General features: G+C 40.8%; 2 protein-coding genes across 3 annotated transcripts in view; both read left to right on the forward strand.

Annotated features, from left to right (window-relative positions):
- The window catches only part of MORC1 (MORC family CW-type zinc finger 1), a 170,515-nt gene extending 165,194 nt beyond the window's left edge, over positions 1–5,321 (forward strand). The window contains exons 28-29 of the mRNA XM_030328461.1: positions 2,292–2,486; positions 5,184–5,321. Coding sequence (XP_030184321.1) covers positions 2,292–2,486; positions 5,184–5,321 — 333 coding nt within the window. The remainder of the gene's footprint in view (positions 1–2,291; positions 2,487–5,183) is intronic.
- Positions 5,322–8,964: 3,643 nt separating this feature from the next.
- The window catches only part of GUCA1C (guanylate cyclase activator 1C), a 31,966-nt gene continuing 16,201 nt past the window's right edge, over positions 8,965–24,729 (forward strand). For both annotated transcript variants that reach the window (XM_030330360.1, XM_032594603.1), the window contains exon 1: positions 8,965–9,209. In XM_030330360.1, the coding sequence (XP_030186220.1) occupies positions 9,006–9,209 (204 nt within the window). In that variant the 5' untranslated portion in view covers positions 8,965–9,005. The remainder of the gene's footprint in view (positions 9,210–24,729) is intronic.

A 24,729-nucleotide genomic window follows, 5' to 3' on the forward strand; every position in this document is an offset into this window, starting at 1 on the left:
TTATTATTATTACTGCTGTTGCTTTTATTAAAAAGTATTCCCTGGCCATTTTTCAGAATGGCAAATACTGTGAAGTTCTAGAATTTTGAACACTAAGAGCCCTGAGTGACTCGTAACATCTGAACTATCTGTGACCCTGTCCTTCTTATTCTGGCTGATTTGAATTATTTACCCTACTCTACCTTCAGGCCATGGGAGATGTCATTCCCTGGGTTGGACTAAAGCCTCCACAAAAAAGCATCTATGAAGCTTTCTGGAGGAGGTGGTTGTTGCCTTGTAAATCATCAACTTCCTGTAGGTTGAATTGAGGATGTTCAAAAGTAGGTTCCCTTCCAAGATCTCAGAATGTAGCCTGGGTTTCAGGACAGGATTGGTCTGCGTGCTTAAAATTCTCTTGCTGTGAATGTTGTACATCTGCTCTCCTAACTCCCCACTATTTAGTGACGTGTGGCAGGCATGGGAAACACAGAGGTGAATAAAACCAATTTTTTTTTTTACATAGAGGTTACATTCTTGAGTAAAGACAGGTAATGAACAGAGCATAATGTAGCATCACATAATGATAGATACTAAACATGTAAATAAATAAACATGTGATATACCATACAATAATTGTACAGGGCCTGGGGATAGACAGTGACAGTGCATGTTGGGGAAGGGACAGCCTATTTCAGATGCCATGAGCAAGGAATACCTGAGCCAGCGCAGACCTGAAGGGCAAAGAATGAGCGTTGTGTAGGTTAGGGCTGAACAAATGGAAAGAGAAAGCAGGAAAGGCGAAGGGCCTGAGGCAGGAATGAGGTTGGTATATTCCTGGAAGAATGAGGCCTGGAACTCAGTAAGTAAGGTAAGAATAGGTAGAGCCAGATCAAGGATTTCAGCATCTTTTTAATTCTTGGTGCCCTCACTCAAGTGTCCAGGCAGTTTAAGACTCTAAAATGGGTTCCTGTTCCCAAATAGCAAATGCAAAGCATAAATAATTGGAGGGTAAGTTATTGATATTAATCCATGTCAAGCACTTTAAGTCAGGACTTCAGTGATCTTTAATTTAATGGAGAATCTGTACCCTCCTCTCAACTCTAATAATATCTGTGCCTCACTAGCAGCACAGTGCATCTTTTCCCATAAGACACATTTTTTGCACACTTGTGTTATCTCGTTCTATAGACTGGAAGCTTCTTGAAGGCAAAGGCTGGACCTTATATATCTTTATATCACCTATAACAAAATTCCATGCCTTGAATTTAGGAGATGGTTAGTGAATTTTAAGTGGAATTCAAAATATTTAGGGGGGTATGGTTTGTTTGTTTAAAGGATTTTATCGAAAAGGGAGAAATACATGAGGGCAATGAGTGTTTAAAGATGCTGATGTGGACAGTGTCTGGGAAGGGCCTGCAGGTATTAGTGAGTTCGGGGGAGAGGGGAAGGGCAAGGGTAGACCCAGAAGACAAATGAAGCTATCTTACAGTTTTTCTGGTATCCCAGTCATATCTGAACGCAGAACACTCCTTATTACAGAAACACTGAAATGTATATCGAAACAGGATTTGCTCTGTATCTCTTTTCTCAGAATATCCCCTGGCCCTCTCCAAGTGTTGATACAAGCAATTAATGTCATTTTGAAATTGGAGCATTTGGCCTCTCCATTACCTTTTCTACCCCGTGAGTGTCTCAGTCACAGCATGAACCCTTGGAAAGCATCCAAGACTCTCGAATTAGCAAGGGTCATATGCGTAAGTATATGACCATATTCTGCTTCCAGATAAGGGACACGAAGAGAGTGACAGAACAGGTATTCCTCTTACTGTAGCTTCTGTGCTTTTCAGATGTTACAGACTTGAGTTATAAATGACACGACATCATCTGCCAGGAAAGCCCCGAGTAGCCAGCCATTCTGTCATTGCCTGTGAGCTACTGCTGCTGTGGAGAGAGGGTCATAGGCACCACCAACTGCCCCCTTTGTGCCTTGCACAATCTGGTATCACTGGGTCCGCCATTACTGGGTTCTTTTTCCATTCCCAAGCAAGGATCTCCAAGCTCACCTTGGTGTGCTTTTCTCATCCTTATAGTTACTGGAGTATTACACATACTGTCTCTCTTCCTCTTCCGTCGGATTGCAGGTTCCTTAAGGGTATCACCATGTCTTAAATTTCGAGCACCTGTAGTGCACAGGTATAGAGTTGACACTTGGTACGTGTGTGCAGAATTGGAATATGAAATCGCTTGCTGATACGAGGAGGGAAAGTAATACTTTAAAAATATACTAAAACTGTTTTTGAAAACATTCCCAGATCCAGCATGTTTACATGGTCCAATATGAAAGAGAACTAAAGAGGAAAATACAGTCCATTATCTACGAAGCAAATACAAGAGGAGTGGTTAATGAAATATCTCTGGGACAATGTGAAGCAAAAAGAAAAGTTACTGAAGACAAACTGAATAATCTTCGGGTAAAACTGGCAATATTGTTGCAGAAACTTCAGCTGGTAGGTAATGCAATTTTGAGTAGTAGGAATATACCTTGTGGAAAGAGCATTCAGCCAGCTTCCTCCTCTGACATTGTCATCCACTTACTGGCTTTGGACGAGTCATTTAACCCAGCCCTTATTCTCCGTGTAAGGATATTGAAATTGTACATAAATGAATTTTGAAAGTATACATGAGGTCTGCTATTTTTTCTCTTACAAAAATTAGAACCTTTGCTTGTGCTGTTGGTATAGTTGGTCACCCCATGTCCTCAATATATATTTTCATTAGGAATTTTTTTCTCATTTTATTAAACAACAAAATAATTCTCATCCCGGTACATAAATAAAAATAGAGTCTTCTAATCTTTGAGGAGAGGTTAGAGAGTTCAGGGAACACTGTAGGGGTATGCTGTGCATCTTGTTTGGATATATGAACACATAATGAACAGGGCTGCTATGATGGGTTGAGCTAACGAGGAAAAGCCCATCTTATTTCTACAGCATATAGAAATGCTGGATAGAACACATAAAATAAAAAGTATGTAGCCGTGGTTGAAAAGTCTTTCTGCAGCTGCTAGAAATAAATTGAGAAATCAACAGAGAGTCTAAGAAGCATGTGGAATTTTGTATTCAGACACAGGTCCTGAGTCTGGGACAGGAGACAGGGCCCTCCTAGGCCACGTAAGGTGTGAGAGCCAGAGCTGAATGCCCCGAGAGAGCCCTGACTGAGGAGTGGAGGGTTACTTCGTCCAGGAAGGGGGTGGGGGAGAGACCAGGAAACTGACACTCATCAGTATGGTATACGTGATGAGCCTGGGCTTTGAAGCCAGGCTGCCCGGGTTTCAGTCGGCTGTGAACATTTCAAGGTGAATCTGTTCCTCTTTCACAAAATATATGTCCTTTGGGTTATTTGGGATTTCTCTTATATTAAATACAAAATGAAACTCAGAAAATCTTTTTTGCTTAAGTTGAGTATATAGCCAAAAAAGATACCACCCTCCCTCTACCTTGGGTGGTCTAGGCAACAGCTGAAATATTTCCGTGTTAAAATAAAAAAGGACGCTTAATGCTGTTTCCACATATGGTAATTTTATCTGTGCTTCTATCCACGGTACTACCAAAGTCATTATTTGAGTTCATTTATTGCCGGAAGAGTGGGATTCGAGTGCAGCTCCTTTTGGTTCTTTTCGCTGCAAAAGGCGGCAGAAGTTTTTATGTGCGTAACGTCTGGTACGGAGCCCGCCACCATGGGACGGTTTCAGCGATGATTGTTGTTTTACTACAAAACACTAGAGACACCAAAGAAATTCTATATAATAAAAGCGCGATACTACTCCCAAAAAAAGTTCACAAAAATTATTGGTTTTCATAATAGCAGATCTATGTGTAGCTAGGGAAAAAAATGAAAGAATAATGATTAACTCTTCCTTCTATGCCAAACCCCTAGGCTACCGCGCAGCAGCCAGAGTAATTGTATGAATTTAATTGGCTCGATTCACAAAGTTTGGTAAGGAGGGGAAGGGCTTTAGCCTGCAGAGTGAGCATATGACATGCTTCATCTAGTATCATTGGAGAGGTACTCAAAGGGCTCCTGCCCAAATATATTTTACTCTCATCCCTGACTTGAAATTTCTATTTTTATGGCCTCTGAATGCCAGAGCCACCTCACTGGCACAGAGCGAAGACAAGAGAGAAGATAGATGGACATCCATCCAAAGTGGATGGACAGAGCAGGTACTTGAAGAGGCTGGGGACAGAACCAACCTGAAGTCCTAGAAGGAAGTATGCTTTGCCAGGCAGAGAGCAAAGGATTAGATGGACTGAGGGCCGTCAGTGTCAGAAGGGTGACACAGGGCATCCCTCAGGGCCAGTGAATATCTGAAAATCTAGGGGAACATGAATATCATGTATGTTTGTCTGTAGGGACAGGACCCCAGTCACAAAGCTGGGCCTCAGTACTCGTCAGAGGCCTAAGGCAGAGGGAACCATGCAGAAGTAGGTTAATAGAACCAGGTGAGGGATGGAGAAGCTGGGATGGTGGTGCCACACACTCACTGGGAACAGTCATAAAACTGGAAATGTCTCTGAAAGGTCCTTTCTAAGAATTCTCTTATCCAACCAGCTCAGCTGGAGAGCAGGTTGAACCCATGGGTGCTCTTGAGGGAGGGAGATTTAAGTCAGTACAGAGGCAGCATTTGTCGGGCTGTTCATGGATTAAGCAGCCCAGGGAAGGAGAGTGTGAAATTACCCAGACAGAGAAGTGGGGGAAGAACAGAAAGGAGACCCATGAAGGCACAAGCCAGGGGCTGGGGGGAAGGATGGTGGAGGGGAAGAGGAGCGACAGAGAAGTCAGAATTCAACTACTCATCTGTTCAGATTCATGAACTTTTAAAACGGGAGATGAGATCCTATAACAGAGGAAGATAAGGTGGAAGCAGGGTGGCTTTAGGAATATGACAAGTAATTAAATAGAAGGAAAGCCGGTTGAACTTACCTCCACTAAAGAAGAAAAAAATGATTCAAGTTCCTAACCACTTGTGCGCATAAAATGAGATGAAATGCAAAAACATTTTAAGAGATTAAAAGCATTATTCCAGTGTGATGTGGGTTTCTTGCTACATGAATCGCAGGGAAGGCTGCTCAGAGGCCACCCAGATTACAAGCATAATCCCTGTAGCGTCTTCGCCTGCCATGATTGTTGATTCTCTTTTCCAGGGCGGTCCAGCAGGAGACCTGGAGCAGATTGACAGTTATTTAGAAGCTTTGCTTAAAGAAGATAATCCCCTTTTTCAGAACGCTTTGAATAAAGTGACTACAGATACAGGACACAGTCTCCCTTTAGAAAAACACTGAAAGTACTTCTCAAAACTAAATGTGAGAAAAGATATGCCCTTTTAAAAAATGCCAGTAAGAAAAAGGAAGATTCTTTTCAAACAGTATTTCCCTTTGTACTCATTATTGTATGGTTTGCCCTGTTTAACTGTAAGAAAATTGTGTGCTTTAGAAATGGAGACTGATTTACAATTTACGTATTTGCAGCCCTGTTCCCTAACTCTTCCTGTTATTTCAGAAACTATTTCTAGAGTTCTCCCATTCCCATGTGAGCTAGTAAGAAAGATGAAAATGTCAGTTAGGCTAAATTTTGTTTTCACTTAAATGACTTTGTTTTTGTTTTGTTTTAAACATTTTGTTTCACTTAAATGACTACAAAAACTAGAAAACAGTGGTTTTCAAGATCAGTGTACAAAGGACTACAGTTAAACTTAAAACTTGTGTTGAAAAGGAAAGACCACATGCCCTGTCTCCACTACAGCCATTACTCAGTAATGCAGAAAATATAAATCCTCAGAAACTTTAATATATTGTTTATATGATAATTCTATTGTTGAGTTGGAGTAAAAGTGCAAATCTTCTAACTATAATGTGAACATATATTATACATGTGTAAATTGTGTTTTTACATTTTCCTTGATAACTGATTATTTTTTTAAATTTAGATATGTCTACAACTTTGGACAAAAGCAATAAAACATTTAATATTTGTGGAATTGTATAATTTTAATTTTATGTACATACACATAATGCAAAATTCAGACCATGTGAGATGGAATATGGTGGAAGGTCTTCGCTCCATCCTTGTCTTTCTTTTTTTTTTTTTTAAGTTTATTTTTTTGAGAGAGAGAGAGAAGAGGGAGAGAGTGTGAGTGGGGGAGGGGCAGAGAGAGAGAGAGAGGGAGAGAGGGAGAATCCCAAGCAGGTTCCTTGCTGTTCTCCCTGTTTGACATGGGCCTCATACCCGTGAACTGCGAGATCATGACCTGACCCGAAATCAAGAGTCAGACTCTCAACTGACAGAGCCCCCCAGCCCTCTGGTTTTGTAGTCCTATTTAGAGAAGACATTCAAATGCTGAAAGTAGAAAGAAATTTTTCCTTGTTATAGTGGTTTTAGTCATTATATTATTAAATATTTGATTTATCTAGAATTTATTTTGGTGAAAGGAGTAAGTTAAAAATCCAACTGTGTGTGTTTCCAGATAGATACAGTATTGTCCTCAAACTGTTAATTGAAAAATCAGTCTCTTTCCCAATGATCTGCACTGCCACGTTTACTGCATGTCAAATTCCTATTTGTATTTGGGCCGAGTTCTGTAAAAAAATGTCTATTATTTTTCATTGATTGTTCCATCTTTTCTCACATTGGACCCAAGTTGTTTTGGTAGGGATAGTCAATAATTTTATATTTGAGAGTTTTCTTTTGTATCTTTGCATGTTTAATTCTTATCCAGACTTAGGATTAGCTTTTTTAGTCAACATCCACCCCTCCCCTCGAACTTTATTTGCATTTTGTTTGGCGTATGGTGGTATGATAGATTAAGGTAGAATTGCCTTTTTCAAATATCAAGTCTTTCTACCCCAAACCAAAATATGCCTTTTTGTATGTTCAAGTCTTTATTGGTACCCTGTATTAGCATTTAAAATTTTTCTTCAAATATGTCCAGCACATTCTAGTTAAATTTATTGTAATTTAGATATATTCTTTGACCTTTTATAAATGAAGACTTTTCCCCATTATCTTATAACTAGTTAATGTTTTATGTAGCAGGATTCCTGAGTTTGGGATATCAATATTGTATCCAATATAAGAATTCTTATACTATTTGTAATAGTTTTAAACGTTTTTTTCTGTATCAGCAAGTAATCATTATGCAGATTTTTTGAAAAGCATAATTTACATGAAGAAACACAGTTTCCAGATCTCAGGTCCTTGTATTCTTGATTTATCCAAAATTTTCCTTCCACAGGGGATTTTCTTGGCCCCTTGAAAACTTTCATTACCTTCCTCTTGCATCATCGGTAGCCATTCTTTTTTTTTTTTTTTAACTAAAAATTAATAACTGTTAATGGTGATAAGAAGTCAATGCCTCTGAGCATCCTGGCAAACCATTGGAGACTGCACAGGGACTTCCCCAGAGACTGGCTTTGGAAGATTGTAGCAGGACCCTCCTCCTATTTCCTACCAGGACCTAGTCCTATTATCTCATCTTCTTTCTTTTTACTCTGCCTAAGAAATCTCACCTACTCTAATGGTTTCAAGTAATACTTATAAGTGAAGGTGTTCCAAATTTCGATAACCTTACTGAACACATGTTATTCAACTGTAATTATGGGTTCAAATTTTTTTCTACTTAAAGTGTACCTTGGTATGTGTGAAACAAAATTAATCATATATACCCTAGCCACCCCCATTTCCTGTCAAGGCCCCAAAGGCTCCAGTTCTTGGGGAACCTGGGGTTTTGAATAGGTAATAAGTTAGGACTAAGGAATAGTACCTTAAGAGAGAAACCGGACTTAGGAACTGAGTCAATATGAGAATTGGGGGAAAAATGGAGTGAGGTTAGGAGGGGATAACCATGCTTGGGACCAAATGACCCTAGGTGGAAAGAATGTAATTCTGTTACTCCTACGTATGGTTGGCAGCAAGACGGCTTGCTTGCCACATCACACAGGGCACTTCCTTTCCATTACTGGACCATGGATACGGTTCTTATGCTCATTTGCTCAGTTTTCAATTCCTGTGCAACTGGTGCTTGACTCAGACAAGATTAGCTTGGGAACTGGAGTGGGACAAAGTTAGCAGGCAGAGGGATTTGAAAGACAGAAAATACACAAACAGAAAAAAAAAAGAAAAAGATGAGGTGCCTGGGTGGCTCAGTCTGTTGAGCATGTGACTCTTGATTTCGGCTCAGGTCCTGATCTCACGGTCCATGAGATAGAGCCCTGCATGGGACTCTGTGCTGCCAGCGTGGAGCCTACTTGGGATTCTCTCTCTTCCTCTCTCTTTGCCCCTTCCTGGCTGTGTGACCATGCCTGCATACATGCTGTCTCAAAGTAAAAAAGAGAAAAACAATGCCAAGACACAGCTCAACATGTCCCTTTATCTGCAGACTGCCTATCACATCAACATTTTTACTGCTGATAATATGGTTATCTCTACCCATTTCCCTCTTCTCTACAGAGACTTCCTTTAAATTTAGCAATTCTCAATGTATAATTTTTCCACGGTTTTAATAGTTTTTACATCTAAATTTATTTTCACAATATTTAGGTATGAAAAAGCAAATATCCTTGTTACTGTTTTACAGATGGGAACAGTGAGACTGTAGAAACTAAGTAATGTTTCAGTCCCAGGCTTCCTGAATGCAACTCAGAGTTCCTTCCATTAGACCCCCCTCCTCAATGTAGGCATAATTGATGGCTAACAATATGGCAAGGACAATGCCTCTGCCCTTCACAGAAAACTGTATCTCTGGCAGCACAATCCCATCAGTTAGCGATAAATGACCTAGTCTTAAAACTGTACAGATGAGTTAATCTCACTGGCTTTCTATTCTTATTTAGCCTATAGCTGTAAGAGGGTTAGACTAGCTTTCTAAAGGCATATGTTAGCCTCCAGTTCTAGTGAAGAAGTGAGGAACTAAATTGGGAGAGACCATACGTGAAAACAACCTGAGAAAAAGCTGCAGACTGTGAATCACGATGGGAAATAATGAATCCATAGCTGGTGGTCAGAAAGCAGTTCCTGCTAAAGAGACCTATGTGTGGTACAAAAAATTTATGAGGGAATATCCATCCGGCCTGCAAACACTGCATGAATTCAAGACACTCTTGGGTCTGCAAGGTCTGAATCAAAAAGCCAATGAACATGTTGATCAAGTCTATAATACCTTTGACATGAACAAGGTAAGTCCTTTACTTTTTATTTGGCAATGGTTCTGCATTTTCCCCTCTGTAAAAATATGAAATAGCCTGAGGTAAAACGTGTGCATCTCACTGAACAGGGAGGTCTTCAGAGAACCCACAGCTTGTAGGTAAGTGAGTCATTAAACACATTTAGCACTGACGGCATGAAAGTAATTGGGAACTAGCCTCTCCACCCTTGGAAATGTTCTGCATGTAGCGAGTTATTTTAAAACCAAATTAAATCTCGGCGTGGAATTCTAATGCTATCGTTTAAACAAATCTAATAAGTGCAGATTGATTTACAAAGACTGTTTTCAAAGTATTTAATGCGTTGGTGACATTTTATAGAAAAGCAAATTACAGGAATCTGCTTTAAAAAGTGTGATTGCATCTAGATTGGCAGGTAAAATCAATACAAATTTGCCAACATGTTGTTTGTACTCAGAAGTTGGAATGCTGGAATAGTTTTTCATATCTGACCAATTTAGTTGGAGGAAAAACAAAACAATTTACAGTTTTTTTTTTTTTTTTTTTTTTTTTTTTAAATTTTTTTTTTTTCAACGTTTATTTATTTTTGGGACAGAGAGAGACAGAGCATGAACGGGGGAGGGGCAGAGAGAGAGGGAGACACAGAATCGGAAACAGGCTCCAGGCTCTGAGCCGTCAGCCCAGAGCCCGACGCGGGGCTCGAACTCACGGACCGCGAGATCGTGACCTGGCTGAAGTCGGACGCTTAACCGACTGCGCCACCCAGGCGCCCCACAATTTACAGTTTTAAATTCAGATAAATTTTAGTTTCTAAAGATTGTCACTGAACTATTGTCTTGAATTTACTCACTCCTAAGGAGTTGCAGCATATTTAATTTTCAAGTCCTGAAAAAATACAAAGATGAGGAGAAAAAAAATGGGGAACAGAAAAAAATAAGACAAAAAAGTAACAATCTGACCAACCAGGCCAGAATTCTTCCTGCCTACTTTTCCTTGTGCATTTCAGTTGTTTTTTACCTGTATACTTCAAAATGGGCTGATGCCATCTAGAATAAAAGGGAAAGGGGAAATACCACTCACTGAAAAATAGATGACTTTAGAAGGCTGTGTGTGAGAATAGATGAGGCAGAAGTGGTAATTAAAACAATTGACTGTCCTTTGGGATGTATGGAATCTAGAACAGCCCTTTGAGCCCTTTTCCAAATAAAAACAAACAAACCAAAACAATAGATAACTTAAAAGGAGGTACCAGCCAAGAACTAGGGAAAACTGAACGTGTGCAAAATTAACAGCTATTTTAATTCTTGTAATAATGTTGGGAGCAGATTTCTTTCAGGACATTGTCTTTTAGGACATCTTCTTTGTTATCAAGTGTGAGTGAAACACTGCCTGCTTAGTATGACGGTGTTTTCCTCCTCATAAATTTGACTTAGTGTGGATGCAAACAAACTGTTCTGCACCCAAGGAGTTTACAAATCAGTGGGAAAATGAGGCAGATTCTGCTTTTGTTCTTGACGTTGAAACATGTTCTAGATATGCTATAAGCTGAATTTTTGTGCTCCCCCAACCTTAAAACCGCTTATTACTTTAACAGCAAATATGGGATTAATTGGAAATAGAAAATTGCAATTTTGGATAAGCAGGCTATGGCAAAGCCATAGGCAAGTATGCAGAGCAAAGGAGAGGAACGCTCTAGTACAGAGCAAAGGGTGAAATCAGGAAGGCTTTTATAAACAAAAAGTCGGTTGGAGTAAACTGGGAGTTTGAGGTATAGTGGCTTTTTATTGTCTCAGTTGTTTGTGACAATATCTCATTGGCTGGGTTGTTGCCAGGGTCAAGGGGTGGGGCCCTTTTTCCTCCTGCTGGGGTGGTAAAGAAGTAGAATCAGCAAGCAAGCAAGATGCAGTCTCTTCCTGTTGGGTCAGCAATTGACAAGGAGTGGTAGGGTGTGTGAGCTCCCCCTGCTAGCCTCCCGACTCCATTCTAAATGAGGTTTCCTTTTTTATCTGTCACAAACTTAAATTATGGTGAAATCTAAACCACTCCCCACCCACATTATAGTATTTGGAGGTGGGGTCTTTGGGAGGTAATTAGGTCATGAGGGCAGAGCCTTCATGATTGGGATTAGTGGGATTACAAAGAGACAGACCCCAGAGAGTTTCCTCCTTCGTGTGAGGACACAGTGAGAAGGCTGATTGTCCATGAACCAGTAGGTGGGCTCTCACCAGACACAGAATCTGCTTGAGCCTTGATCTTGAATTCCCTCACTTAAAGAACTGTGAGAAATAAATTTCCGAGTGTTTTATGCCAGCCAGTCTATGGTTATTTTTGTTATAAGAGCCTGAAGTGACCAGGACAGGGCACAGTGTGCATGTTGGCATGTTGTCTCTCTGTCTCTGCCTACGTATGAATCTCGCAGCCCTCGCTGCCTTTCTCTCTGCCGTTGTATGTTTCGCTCTTTGTGTGGCTGCTGCTGTCCCACTGTGCCTGCTGCCTGCTGTAAGCAACCCATTTCACAGTGGAAGTCTTTTACTCTAGATTGCAGCTTCTCAGACTCTGACAGAACCCCCGAGAGGTTAGAAGATGAGCTATTAGCAGGGTTTTTTTTTTAGTTATTCTTCAAAGTAACTGGTGACATATCCCATGCCAGAGATTTTGTTGTTAACCCAATGTTTGTGGAAGCACTGCATGTCAGCGGTTCACATGCAAGAACAGGAACATGTGACAAGGAGCGCTGGGCAGAAACCAGAAGTGTTGTCAAAACGAAGCCTGCTGCCGAGGCAGCTGGGGCGGACAGTGTTCAGATAAGCAATCTGGGCGCGTGTGCCATTGGAGTGTCCTCTCGGGGCCAGTCGTGGGACGGCCAAGCCCATCTCAGGAGCTTCATTTAAACGACTTGGAAGGTCCGCTGGTATTCATGATTTATCATCGAGATCTTATGTTTGCTTGGGAAGCAAGCAAATCTAGGCAGTGATGACTAATGCCACACAAGGTGTGGGGATCTTGATATAAAATCAGGTTGTAAAATGAGAAGAGTAAGGATGGTTCTTTATCAAGTGACAGTAAGAAATGATATGCAATTAATGCACAGGAAAACAAGCCATATATTTAATTAGATCAGTAAAACTATCAGCTGCCCAGCACCGTGGAGGATCTGCTCTTTCTTGGAGCTCCGCTGCAGTGTTAGCTATTCTGGATGGAAATCATTCCAAAGTGCATTTCATACTTTCCTGCCTCCTCAAAGTACCGGTAAAACCTTTTTTGATATCAGAGTCATTGTTATGAACATTGGTTGTTACGTTTTTGGAATACCACGAAGCAGCCATGCCTATTGAAGTTCCTGGGGCTAAGTTTCCTGTTGTTACAAATCCTGAAAATAATGTGCTTTTGTCATTTTTGCTTTTTATTGTTTTTCTCTTTCCCTGCTGTCAAACACACCTTTCCCAGCTTTCTGATTGTTCTAATAATAATGAGCTTCCAATCTCTTTTTACTCTGCCATTTCTCACCTGGCTTTGGCTTGTACTTAAGTTCACTAAACATACTGGAATAGTGCTTAAAGTGGAAATAGATCCTAAAGTTTAGACTGTAAAGTTTATAACAATTCCTTTGGCTAATCACACACCTTTGTAAGCATCTCCTTGTCGCTCAGTAACAATAGTGTTTGAGATGTGTCTGACACTGTTTTAGGCACAGTACATAGACTAACGCATTCAACATCACAGAATTAATAGAACCTGCTTTAAGGTAGCGGCCATAAATTTGGCACCTCAGACCTTCCCAGAAGGTAATTGACCAGGGCCCCAGTGCACAGCTTTGAAATCCTTCACCGCAGGCACAGAGTCCGTGCTTGGGTTTAGGTTATCACCAATGTTGGAGTGCAGCAGGAATAATAAAGCCAACCCATTCTAAAGATGCAGGATTCCTTTGTCAGCAGGCTTTGACTAAAGGATTCCCTGGTGGCTTTGTCAAGCTGTAGGTTTCAAGAGTGCCTAGGACACTTCTGTCCAAACTTCTTTTACACCCTTCTTTAGCTGGGTCGATTAGCTCACTCAGCCTTTCCTGACATCGTTCCTGCTTACTTCCACACACCATTTCTCCAAATACAATCTTTATATTGGGATTAATAGGTCTAATACCCAATGAATAAGAGTCACAGAGAAAGAGCTCAGAGAGAATGTAGGGTTATAACAAAACAAACCAGAAAAATTTTCCAGACCTATTAGACACATGTTTCACAAGGGCCCAGTACAATAAATAGAGATTGACTGACAGCATATGCATAGATTTTTTTGTTTTGTTTTTTTTTTTTAAGAGAGAAAATGCATGGGGGAGAGGTGCAAAGCAAGAGAGACAGAATCTCAAGCAGGCTTCACGTGGAGCCTGATGCGGGGCTTGATCCCACAACCTGGGGATCATGACCTAAGCCAAAATCAAGAGGGGTATCTCAACCAACTGAGCCACTCAGGCACCCTGAGAAAAAATATTAAAAAAAAAAAATTTATGTTTAGTACAGACAGACAGAGTGTAAGTGGGGGAGGGGCAGAGAGAAAGGGAGACACAGAATCTGAAGCAGGCTCCAGTCTGCCAGCACAGAGCCCGACAGGGGTCTCAAACTTGTGAACCATGAGATCATGACCTGAGCCAAAGTCGGACACTTAACCAACTGAGCCACCTAGGTGCCCTCTGAGAAAATTTTTAAACAGGGATAAAGAGACGATCCTAAAATCTAAAAAGAAAAGAAAAAAAATGAAAGTCAAAATAACATTGAACTTCCTAACACCTACTCTAGAGACTTAAGAGTAAATGGAGAAACGCCTCCAAAATTCTGAGGGTGAAAAAAATCAAGCCAAATCAAATGTAAGGAGAGAATAAAAACAGGCAGTGACTAAAAAAATTCCTTCACATTTATTTTTTCTAAGGAAGCTACTGGAGCAGGTACTTCAGCAAAAAAGAGGGAGTATATCAACAAAGAGAGAGAGAGGGAATCCAACATAGGAAAACAGATATGGACAGTCTTGGGTCACGGAGATGAAAACTCCAAATCAACAGCTATACAGAAACGTCAGTGTACTGCTAATCCAGATTGTAAAGGGAGAAGGGGGACTCTGGGAGAAAGACCTGAAAAAATGACACTGATAGATTATTGTGCTTGAGGATTTCAAAAACAATATAAATTTACTAATTTATATTTGACCAACTGACGGTCCCTTTAAAAAAATTAACAAGGTGAAATACAAAGAAAATTATTGAAATTTAAATGAAATAAGTTTAATTTTTTTTATTATGAAAACTTCACACATATACAAAAGCAGAGAGAATAATCTAATGATACTCTCATAGACCAATCATCCATCTTCAACAATTATTAAAATTTAGTCACTTTCATCTCATCTGTCCTTCTACATTTTTATTTTTTATTTTTTTAAATTTAGACTTTCTGGAAAAAGTTTTTCATTCCAGTTACCAGTGTTATACTAGTTTCAGGTGTACAATATAGTGATTCAACAGTTTCATACAGCATCCGGTGCTCATCACAACAAGTGCACTCCTTAGTCCCCATCACCTGTTTCATCCATCCCCCTACTCACTCCCCTCTGGTAACTATCAGTTTGTTCTCTATAGTTAAGAGTTTGTCTTTTGGTTTCTCTTTTTTTCCCTTTGTTTGTTTTATTTCTTAAATTCCACATATAAGTGAAATCATATGGTATTTGTCTTTGACTGCCTTATTTCACTTAGCATTGTTCTCTAGCTTCATCCATGTTGTTGCAACTGACAAGATTTCATTTTTTTTATGACTGAATAATGTTCCATTGTGTATGTGAATTTGTATATGTATATATACACACATACCACATCTTTATCCATTCATCAATCAGTGGACACTTGGGCTGCTTCCATATCTTAGCTATTATAAATAATGCTACCATAAACATAGGGGTGCATGTACCCTTTAAGCACACCTTTTTATTGTTTCTTGATTTGAGTTTGGATCCAAACAAGGTCCATACATGGAAATTGGTGGTTATGACTCTTAAATCTGTTTTTTCTGTAATAGATCCCTAGTCACCTCCTTCCTCCCACCCCCCCCTCCCCATTTATGCCATTGATTTGTTGGGGAAGGTGAGTTATTAGTTCTGTAGAATATTCTGCATTCTGGATTTAGTTGATTTGTTGGGGAAGGTGAGTTATTAGTTCTGTAGAATATTCTGCATTCTGGATTTAGTTGATTGCTTTCTTATCTTCAAATTACCAGTAAATCGGTATTTAGCTGTGGAAGCTTAAATAGATTCAGATTGATTTGCTTGGCAAAAATACTTCATAAGCACATAATTATTGGTTGTCTCACTTTTCATGGATTGTCCATTAGGTTCAGGAGGTGTCAGCCTGACAATGATGAGGTAATTATTAACTCCATATAAAATACTGAAGTCAGTAATTTTGGTGCATCAATGGGTTATATGGGGAACAAAATTTACTAGTCATTAAAATTAAACTCTCAACTTTTAGATTAACCCACAGTTGTGAGAGTATGGACGAAGAACTATGGTTGCTCAGAAATGTTTAACGACTAGTTCTTCCATGGGAGAAATGCCCTGGTAACATGTTGATTTCCATGGTGTAAATACTCCCACCATGGTCAATTTCGAGCTACCAACCATTTAATAGTTGGCCTGCAAAATTCCTGAAAATTTGACAATCTGCTCACACCAGCAGATACAGTAGGTTCCAGCACACTACGTGGATATATATGAGGGTCATAGAACTAAACGCCTGTCATTTGCTGTAACGGGAAATAAATAGGTAATGTCTAGAGTTGATAAATCTCAGCATAAGTAGAATAAGCATCATTACACGCATGTAAACAAAGGCTAGGAAAAATAACCAGAAAGCCCAAAGTTTTCAATTATAGTTTAGTTTCATTTTAGTTTAGTTTAATTTTGAGTTTAATGTCAATTATGGATTAGTAATAAAAACCGATTAAAAAGCCTAATGATAAAAAAGCAGATTTATAAAAAGAAAACACAAAAGGTATTAGCACGTCTTTGTAGGTGAGGTGAGTGAAAGTAACTACACTCCTCAAAATTAAGGTCTGTCTCTGCACAAGGGACAACATAGATTCCTTCCTTTCTACGACTATGAATTGTCCATTCCATTATGGAAACCCTATGGACTCCAAAGATGAGGGTCCAGCCTGGCCCAAACATGGTAGTGAGTAACCTTGTCTAAAACAAAGTCTCCATGAAAAAGTACAACACGGTGTAAGCGTGTGGTTCTTGTGGTCTGTGTTAAACCCACACAGGGTGGATGGCGGAACTTGAAGGTAGGTGGGGGCTCCAAGCACTGGCTGTGCTGCCGCCACTTTAATAGTTTCCTAACCATTTGTGCTCTTGATTTGCTGGGGAAAGTGCAACACTGCTGAGGCAGAAGCTGATTGCGAGGCTGGTCATTAGAGCTGGGTCTGGGGCAGACCCATTTTCACAGAACCACAGTGAAGATGATGATGTCACCGGCTACTGGGTCCTAAAAGGCAGTGAATGTGGACAGGGGCCGCACTATTCTCACCTTAGCGTCGTGTCCTTCACCTGGAGATTGATGCAAAATGCCCAGTTCCCTGGAAACAGCTTCCTGTTGGAGGCATGAACCTGCACTCTGGTCTCTATGCACACAGACAAAACCGAACGAGTGCTCAATTCCAGGCAGAGCCTGGCAAGGAAAGAAGCCACCCAGCACTGCTCTTCTGCCTTTGCGCTCCAGCCACACTGCTTTCTTCACACTAGATGTGCAGTTTGCTCTTCCCCTGTCCTTTCTCTTTTTAAGTCCAAGTGCTGCATGAATTCATCTCGTGAAAACACACTGCAGAAACATGAAGAATAAAAACGAGTGAATCATCCCCTTCAAATCCTGCATGCGTCCCCAGACCAGCCACCTACCTTAGTGGCATAAAGCAGATGTTACAAATATTTACTGAGTGATTAAATAAAATAACAGAAGGGACGACTTGAGTATCCTCACTTTTATATATGCCCTTTTTTCCCTTTCCATTCCTCTCTCCTGCCCTCCTTTTCCCCCCATATTTATACCAAGGATGGCCACTGTGTCTTCCACAGTGTAACTTAGTTCCCAGTTAGATTAATTATCTCAAGGGAAATTTTAAATTTATTTTTTATCCGTATAACTGTTAAGAATTTCAGCTCACACACTCAAGCATTCAAGAAATGTAACTTTAGTTTTCCATGATGAAGTTAATTTATATTTTGCATCCCCATTTTACCAAGGAGTATTCTCTCTCTACTTTCCGGGGTTGCATGTAAAGCCCATGGGTGCATCTAAATCTCCAGGTATTAATACAGGGCAGAGGAGCAGCTAAACACACTGGTATTTGCTGAGACCACATCTCTCATCATCTCCTGCCCGCCTCGCGAGGCTGCTGTCTGCATGGCAGGGCCTCCTGGGTCAGGTTCTCTCAGGTTCCTTGTACTCCTAGGCATGGAAGCCTCTTAGACTGTATGAACAGATGCTCCTTGCAACCTTTCCTCCCAAGCCCAGTGAGTGAACCATGGGTGTTTCTGTTCTTATATCTGTCACCCAGACCTGCAGCCATTCTTGGCCCTCATAGAGCCTCTTTAGTTTGGGTAGACTTAGGAGAAACTAGAGAAACTGGCTCTAATTATGTATTCTTCCAAATCTTTTGTTTATGGCATAAATTTTATGCTCTGAATCCTAAACAGCTTAAATTATTGAAACTCAAGAGCAAGAATGAACTCTGGATTTCTGCTTTTATGCTACAGTGACTTATCTCTTAGGCAATGGAAATCTCCCTGAATGTGGGAGGGCTAGACGATAGAAGAGATTAGCAGGAGCAGAGTCACATCCTTAATACGCTATATTATTATCTCACAGCATTTGCAAATATTTACTGAGCACCTGGAGGCATGGTGGAAGGAAGGTAGGCACAAATATGAATAGGGATTGGTCCTGTCCTCAGAGGAGTCTATAATCTACTGGGATGGCAAATGTATCCTCAAATAATAAAAGGTAGTAAATAAACAAAGACTGAGAGGCAGGAAAGCATACTATTTAGTTTCAGGGTTATAGATGGTTCTCCAGATTACAAGGCTGCTTCTAAACCCTGCCCAGTGATTTGCGGATGGTCCAGCGTCTTTCTAGATGGGCAGGCTGGATGGAAGTTCTGGGGAACTCTTCAATGCTATCCCGGCAGGACAGGCAATGGTAGAAAAATCACACTCAAATTTTGGAGAGGTGTGGGGATGGGGGTGAGTAGGTAGGTGGTAGACATGACGTTCTGTGCCCCTAAAGAGCTTACAGTCTAGTTGAGGATAAAAAATTATGACTAAATGCCCAAAGAGTAAAATAGAGCAGTATAACAAACTATAGCAGGGCTGTGCTGTTCAAGGTACATTTACTGGGATCTGAAGATGAAATGAAAACTAAACTACAGAGTTAGGAAAGGCTTTTTGAAGAAGTTGAGGCACTTTGGGACCTCGAAAAAGGTAAAGAACTTGAATTATTACTAATAAATGCTAACACTTAACTGAATATTTCTGTACTAGTCATGGTTAAAGCACTTCATATTTATTAGAATCCTCACAACAATAATATGTAAATATGTACTATTTTTAACAGTCCCAGTTTACTGATGAGGAGACTGAGGCACAGAGAGGTTTAGTAACTTGCCTGAAACTACACAGCAGACTTGGAATGCTGGCAGTCTGATTCCAAGGGCTACACCCTAAATTTCAATGGTATTCCCCCTTTGACAAAGGAATTGAGAATTTCAATAAAAGGAACAGCTCAATTAAAGTATGAGGTAGGAGAGAGAAGGGTATGTGAGGACCTAATTAAGGCAGAGGGCTACTGCTAGAGCATAACCGGGGACCACACAGGTGTCTCACGTGTCTTTGCTGTACACAGCCTGTTGTTGTGACTTTCTGTACTCTTGCATCACAGCTGAGAAATGAGACACTCCGAGCACTGAGATGCCAGGGTTGACTTGCCTGGAGAATCTCCAAGCAGAAAGTCAGCCCTCAGCCCCTCTAGCTCCTATTCCACATTCTTACTCTGTAATAGGTGTGAAGGTAGGGCGCCTGGATGGCTCTGTCCCTTAAGCCTCTGACTTTGGCTCAGCTCATGATCTTGCGGTTCGTGAGTTTGAGCCCTGTGTTGGGCTCTGTGCGGACAGCTCAGAGCCTGGAGTCTGCTTTAGATTTTGTGTCTCCCTCCCTCTCTGCCCCTCCCCTGCTTGTGTGCACTCGCGCACTCTCTCTCACTCTCAAAAGTAAACATTAAAAATAATTTTAAAAAATAGGTGTAAAGGTAGATATAAGCACCCTGGGCCACATCTAGGCATCCGGATGTTATCCAGAGCGCCACTCTTACATCAAAATGCTCTGCCCCTTGTAAGACTCTGAAGTTTGTGAGATAAAATGATTTCTCTGAACTCGTGGGTTTGTAACTCAAACCATAAATGGAGTGATGGTTTAAGCCAGAAAAACTGTTGTCAGCATGAGGACACATTTAATCACTAGGATAAAACAAAATACCAGAATAAGTTTTCAGGTTACTTAAAGTCACGACCTCAGAAAATCCTGGGAATCAAGAGGAAGGGGATGTAAATGATTTCTTAGAAACAGGGTGATTAAACCGTTACAGAAAGAAAAGTGAGGGTAAATAGCAAGCTGTGGGATCTAACAGATGATTATTACAATATATGTGATGGTTTACCTGTAAATATGTTCACAAATCAAATCTTTGCTTCAATGTATTAGAAGTCCTTGCTATAAATGTTTATTAATTTTGAGAGCGCCAGAGTGAGAGTAGGAGGCGGGCAGAAAGAGAAAGAGAGAATCCCAAACAGACTCTGTGCTGTCAGTGCAGAGCCAGACTCAGGGCTCGAACTCATGAACCATGAGATCATGGCCTGGGCTAAAATCAGGAGTCGGACGCTTAACCAACTGAGCCACCCAGCTGCCCGTCCTTGCTAATTTTAATGAGCCTTTCTACAAATTTCTGTAAGACGAGTCACAGGCCACCACAGGCAGTGGAAGCCCTTGCAGGAGAGGTAGGGTTGCGGGACTCCAGTCCCAACTCTGACCCTTACTGTTGTGTGTCATCTTGGACCAAGCTCATAACCTCCCTGTGTCAGGGTCGTCAGTTCTAAAACTCAGACAAGACCTATCCTGCCTACACTCTCACTGAGCTCATGTGAAATAACGTCGGAGAAAACGTTGAAGAAATGAAGACTGTAGCCCACAGAGGAATGGTATGTTTATCTGTTAAATGCAGATATCTCTGATGTCAGCCCCTGCAGGTCTGATAACAGTGAAGAGTAGCTCAACTTTGCATCAAGCTCAAATTTGATTTCCTAATGAAAAGGGGTACCTAAAGGTGCAGAGGTTGCCTGCCCACCATTTCTCTTCTTTAATTGATCCAAGTGCTGTGGACGATCATTTGCGCTGTTTGGGGCCACATTGGCCCCTTCTAATGATTGCCAGTCACAGAATGAAATTAATTAAATGAGAATCACCTTAGGGTTTCAACTGTCTTTTAAATCCAGGACACCTGCATGGGAGCCCTAGCTCTACTGGAAATTCAGAAGTGACCTTTGGTTATTTGGTTCCTTAGTTTCTCTTTGTGTGAGAACCCTTGAAAATTAGAGCAGGCAACCTGGCTTTTAACGCGTGTAATACTTGCTGCTGTTTGTTAACCCCCAGGCTGCCCTGCAGCCTCTAACACTGTATCAGGTTGTCTGACCCGCAGGGGGACCGCTATTACTGACGCTCTTCTTAAGACACATTTACCGGAAACAAATGACCATCTATTATTAGATTGTAAATCATGAGGCTACAATCTCTTAAGGGGAAAGACCAAGGCTACTACTTCAGAACTACCAACATAGACACTCTCAGGAAGCATTTGTTGCTGATAATAAAACACCTCATACTTGTTTAGCACTTTGTAATTTACGAAGTATTTTCATATATAACATCAGTCATCAGCATTTTGGCTGAGCTTCTCACAGAATTTTACCTGTTAAAGACAACCAGCTGTACCTGCTGAGATGCATTTAAACTTAAGCTGTTGTAACTCGTGCATTTGAACAGAATCTGTTGGAATTGTAGTTCTCAAATCTGGCTACATATTAGAAGCACCTGGGGGTATTATTAAAATGACCAGTGGTTGGGGCTCCACCCGAGTCCCACTGAATCAAAACAATGTTGTGTTAGTTTTAAACTGCCAGGTGGTTTGAATGTGCGGCCAGACATGAGCACCACTGTTCTACCAGAAAGACCACCGTCAAAATGTTAGAAAGCTGGGGTCTAAGCCCATTTCTGCTACCAAAGAGCTTTGTAACATGGATACTTATTAAAAAGGGACTCTGGGTCCAAAACTATTGATTCAGAAGCAGTTCCTCTGTTCTTCTAGTTACAACCATAATAGAGAAACACAGCCTTGATGCAAGTAATATAGGTATATATATTCTACCGTCTGTGCTACCACTTTCTATATCCTCTGTTTACCTCTTCTAGTCAGCAAAGAACAAGGATGGAGCGTCTTCCATGAGAAAGGAAACACTCTTAGGACACAAGCTGACTGAATTAGGGTAAGGCTGGATTTATCTGTGGCATTGCACTCGCTTCGGCAGCACATATACTAAAATTGGATTTAGGGTGACAGGTGTCTTTAAGAGGAAAGCCATATTGGCTACCTGAAGAAGTTCCTTGCAAAAGGCTACCATTGCTATAGTCACTGCTGCGTCTTCCGTAGTTAGCTCATTCAGAAGTGATCAAACTCAGACAATTGTCTTGCCTTCCCCCAAGGCACCTGAGACTGGCTTCTAATTCACAGTCATCCAAACATCACTGAGCTGGCTGCATGCTAGGGGCAGATGCTTGGGGCTTCCTGATTGATATCCAGGAAACCTATTAATAATTGTGAGCTTGTTGGGTAAGTATTGTGAGAAGCCCTTTGTCCCAGAACCCTTGAAGTTTGCACAGTCATGGTCAAGGACAACTGCATGTGATGGGCATACAGATCATGTTATAGAACCAGCCTACAAGCCAGCAGTGTATTTCTCATCTTAAAGAGGTGAGTCTCTTTTGAGGACATTCCAGCAATTCCGTAGCTGATAGAGACTATGTTTGCTGTTATGTCAGTGTTTGTAGGTGAAAATGGGCTAGGTCATAAATGCTGAATACAACATTTCTCTTACAGATTTCAAAAATTCATGAAAGTATTTTAAAAGCATTCGTATGTATTTGACATAATAGAGGTGGCCCTTATATTGCCTAGGGCAATATAGGCAGTTCCTAAGATGCAAACTGAATATCAGTGACAATGATTGATCAATCACGGGATGTGCTGATACTAACTCTCTGGGTTTCCTTACTGTGATCATCTGAGTAACCACTTCCATGCAGAAGTTTCAATTCATATGTTGCTGCTGACTTGCCACAGCTGGCAAAATGTCACTGGAAGGTGTCACATGTAAAAGAATGAAAACATCTAAATGCCTTCAGGTTAGGGGCTGTGACAATTCAGGAGTTCTTCACAGATCGTGATTCTGTGAAAAGTAGCAGAATGTTAATGCTGTCAGAGGAAATAGTTTTCATTTGGGACCATGGTTTGAAGGATTTTTGTTTGATTTGGATCATTTGTTTTCCTGAATAAGAGGGTGCACTAGGGTACAAATGGGGTCTGATACCTAGTTGTTGTAATAACAGTTTATATTTCTGCGATCTTGGTGTTACTTGAACCCAGGATGCTGTGCTTATTGGTTAATGCCGTTTGGGACCTTGTTTGGGTTAAGTGAGCTCAGATGTGTGAAGCACAATGCCTGGCCCTGTGTGTCTAGCAAGTATTACATCAACATCAATAGTTGCCATTTTCATTTTGATTATAATTATTATTATTACTAGTTCAGTCCATTTCTTATTTGCAAAATGACTGTTTTTAGAACAGAAATTCTACAATTTGAATCAACGAAATGAAGCCAAGTTCCCCTAAGGACGTTACCCAGTTTATAAATTTGTGGCTCCATCCCTGGGACAAAACTCCAAAGCAGATGTCTCTGAAGTATATTGAGATGACATTTCAATATCTGTTTCTTGGGGTCTCTCAGGCACACAGAGTGATGGCAGGACCACACTGTCCTAGCAGATGATATCTACAGTGATATTTTTACCTGGGTATTTTACAAAGTGGGGAGAATGTAGGGATTGGTCGGGGCTGCAGTGCAGGTGTAAGGCCCCAAAGAGGGGGAAGTGCTGAGCCAAAGCATGGACCAGATGCACAGCAAAGGAATGCTATAGAGTCCTAGTTAAGAGCAGAGGTGAAGACAGAACAAGGTTGGCTAACGCAGGACCAGTATGTAGGCTTTAGATCCTGGAGGCGCAGCTGGGGAAATTTCCTGGGGAAACAGGCAGTGAGAGCCATGGTCTATGGGGTGGTGGAGGTTAAACCCTTGCGTGGGGAGAGGGGCTAAGGATTCCAAAATGGATACAAGAAATGTTCATCAAAAATGTCAAGGAGCAGGAGAGGCAACAGGAGAGTGAACACCTTTTGTCCCTCTGAGCCAGATGGCTATGCAAGTGAGGCGAGGGAAGCCTGGGAGTGGTGGCCCCAGGAGCTCTCTGGGCTCACAGTCTCCCCGAGACTAAGCAGCTCAGACCACACAGGCCAGCTGCTCCTTGGGCAGTGCCACGTATGAAGGGAGCACAGGTGCCAGGGTGCTGCATTTTCAGTCATTCGGGTCACCTTACGTTATACGACCGTGTTACCGAATAGTTCACACCTGTGAATCAGGAACAACACACTGCGCTGAATGTGTACCATCTGTATGGATACCTCTTCCAGAAGGAGAATTCAGTTGTAATGCATTTGAGGGCAATAAATACTGGGTGATACAAAGAACAAAAGCCTTAGAGGAAGGCTGACTGAATTTAAATCCTGGATCTACCTACAACCTAACTTTGTTATTTAAGTAGTTTATTTACCATGTCTGAAAATCCGCTTTCTCCTCTGGAAAGTAGGAATAGTAGGGCTACCTGTCAGGTTTCTATTAGAATTAGAGAGGATGCTTGGAAAGTGACTAGCACAGTGCTTGGAACATTGTATATATATAGTAGATTTTATAGCTTTTATACTTAGTAATAAATAAGAAAATAATTTTTTCATATGCATGTAAGTTTTATAATTTAACTTTCTATCTGCATTTCAAATTGATCATATCCTGAAAGCAACTGTGACTTACGGCATGTTGTGAATATTGCTGGAGACCATGTATTCCACTGGTGGATTTTCTGTTGGACGGAACACTATAGATTTTGTTTTCCTTATTTTTTTTTATTATATTAGACTTCTAGTTTCATCTCTTTGATGGTACAAAGAAAACAAGCCTTATATAATGTTTAAATATTTTTATACTTTATTTATAGATGTAAAAAGTATGCCTTATAGTTTCCTACATTTTTAGAGACTATAAGAAAGCTTGAATTTGAAGTCTCCATATAT

Source organism: Lynx canadensis, chromosome C2, assembly GCF_007474595.2.
Source record: "Lynx canadensis isolate LIC74 chromosome C2, mLynCan4.pri.v2, whole genome shotgun sequence".
NCBI classification, from domain to species: Eukaryota; Metazoa; Chordata; class Mammalia; order Carnivora; family Felidae; genus Lynx; species Lynx canadensis.